The 2,287-nt window shown below is 32.1% G+C and overlaps 1 protein-coding gene across 1 annotated transcript in view; it reads left to right on the top strand.

Annotated features, from left to right (window-relative positions):
* The window catches only part of LOC107709339 (UAP56-interacting factor-like), a 4,396-nt gene extending 2,181 nt beyond the window's left edge, over window positions 1-2,215 (top strand). Inside the window, exon 5 of the mRNA XM_016513788.1 lies at window positions 1,617-2,215. Within this exon, the coding sequence (XP_016369274.1) occupies window positions 1,617-1,718 (102 nt within the window). The 3' untranslated portion in view covers window positions 1,719-2,215. The remainder of the gene's footprint in view (window positions 1-1,616) is intronic.
* Window positions 2,216-2,287: the final 72 nt, after the last annotated feature.

The raw sequence follows: 2,287 nt of genomic DNA, 5'->3' as shown, positions 1-2,287 counted from the left end.
GACACTTTTAAATGCGTTCTTTTTAACAGCCAATCTTAAAACAATTTAGTTTTTTTGTACTTAATGCATAAATTCATTGCAACATTTAAAACTATTTGTAGTAATAGTTCATCTATAATAGTGGTTCATCTCTATTTAGTTGAAAAGTCTATTTAGTGGGGAAAATACAACTACAATACAATTAAATAGTGTAATAGAGGTGAAATATTACTCGTTTGCATCTAAATTTGGTTTTTGACACTAAATGGGGTGGAGGAAAAATGTGTATAGAATTCCAAATATAAAATCACTAAATATTGTTAAATGTATTCTTTGTAAGAGCCATATCGTCTAATTATCGTTATCGATAAAATCCCAGAAAATATCGGGATAAAATTTTTTGTCAATATCGCACACCCCTTAGTAACAAGTACACTGTAAAATAGTGATATCTTAAATTAACCTGCAGTAATGTTTTTTTTATTTTTTTTTTTGCATAATTCAGTAATGCATTTTTTTTTTTTTACCAGAACACAGGAACCAAAATTTAAGATTTAATTTATCCAAAAACCATAACCAAAAACAAAGTTTATTTAATAGTCTATTAGTCAAATTATTTAATAATCAACACCCTAATCACAATTTTTAATGTTTTTGATAGAAGTGTCTTATCAAGGCTGCATTACAAACAGTAATATTGTGAAATATTGTTACTATTTAAAATCACTATTTTCTATTGGAATATATTTTAAAATGTAATTTATTTCTGTGATGCAAAGCTGAATTTTCAGCAGCATTACTCCAGTCTTCAGTGTCACATGATACAAACATTTATGATAATTATCAATGTTGAAAACAGCTGTGCTACTTAATATTTGTGTGAAAACCATGATACACTATTTATTATTGGCGTTAGAGTAAAAAAAAAAAAAAGGTTAACACTTTTATTCAGCAAGGATGCATTAAATTGATCAAATGTGACGGTAAAGACATTTATAATGTTACAAAAGTTTTCTGTTTCAAATAAAAGTTGTTCTTTTGAGCTTTCTATTCATCAAAGAATCCTGAAAAAGTGTATCATGCTTTCCACAAAAATATGAAGCAGCACAACTGTTTTCAATTTAATTAATTATGAAATTAAGCACAAAATAAATGCTGAAACAAAGCGAGCCATTGGAGAAATGCTAATTAAATGCCACAGTGTCATTAAAAAAAATCATATATATATATTTTTTTTGGCTAAAACCGAAAATTATTTTTCTACTGAATTTTTGGTTGCTGAAATACCAGTGCATCACTAAATAAAATACCTTACGTTTTCATGCAACAATGTCTGATTTGATTGACAGTTGATCTCAATCACTTTTATCAATTTGTTTGAATCTACAAAACAGACCTGACTGATTCATTGTTGAATAAGACTGATCCGGTTCTCTAGTTCGAATCATTGACTACATTTACATCAACTCAAAATGCTTAAAATATGAACTATTTCACCAAGTATTGAACTTTAACCTGTGTTTTGCTTTCCTGTTTGAAGAAAAAGCAATCTGTTCCAGATCAGCCACTAGAAACACTTTTACATCAGTTGTGATAAACCCGATGGCCATCTTCATTGTTGTTCTTTTCTACATCAGACCGGCATGACCCTCAACGAGCGGTTCCGCATCCTGAAGGACCAGCGTGTGGCGGCAGCACAGCAGAGCAGCAAAGGAGGCCGATTCGTCACTGTGGCCTAGAGCTGAACTCTGAGACACTGGTCACGTGTCCCTCTGTCCCTGATCACACGCTCAACAACAGTCCTACAGGACAGAACAGGCAAACAGGGACCTGAGCTGAACTAACAATGTTCATGACTCAAATCGATTAGCCCTAATGGAGGAGACTTCCTCAGAACGTGGATATGCTGGTTTTCTGAAAGAGGAGACGTTAGGGAAGCGACTGATTTTCTGTTTTTTAGGTTCTTTTTCTAAAAAGCTGCCATTCTGTCCTCACAAAGCAAGCATTACCTGTTGTCCCTGAATTTCAGTTACGTTGTGTCGTCTCCTGACCGCCCTTGATATGTGATGGCGTCCTGTTTTTTATATATGCCTAAAGCAGTTGCAGCTAAATGAGTTGAAACATTTCTGGATAGACTTTGTTTTTCATGAAACGGTTGTATGAAACAGAACATTCTTTTTGTAGAGCAAAAAAGACGTTTTATAATATTTCAATTAAAAAACTACGTATTGTGCAACAAATGTCTAATTTTTGATACATCTTTTAGCGGCCAATATTTATAACAAATTTATATATATATATATATATA

The sequence above is a fragment of the Sinocyclocheilus rhinocerous genome, unplaced genomic scaffold (genome assembly GCF_001515625.1).
Source record: "Sinocyclocheilus rhinocerous isolate Xijiao unplaced genomic scaffold, SAMN03320098_v1.1 scaffold2341, whole genome shotgun sequence".
NCBI lineage: Eukaryota > Metazoa > Chordata > Actinopteri > Cypriniformes > Cyprinidae > Sinocyclocheilus > Sinocyclocheilus rhinocerous.
This window is presented reverse-complemented; position numbering and strand designations above follow the sequence as displayed.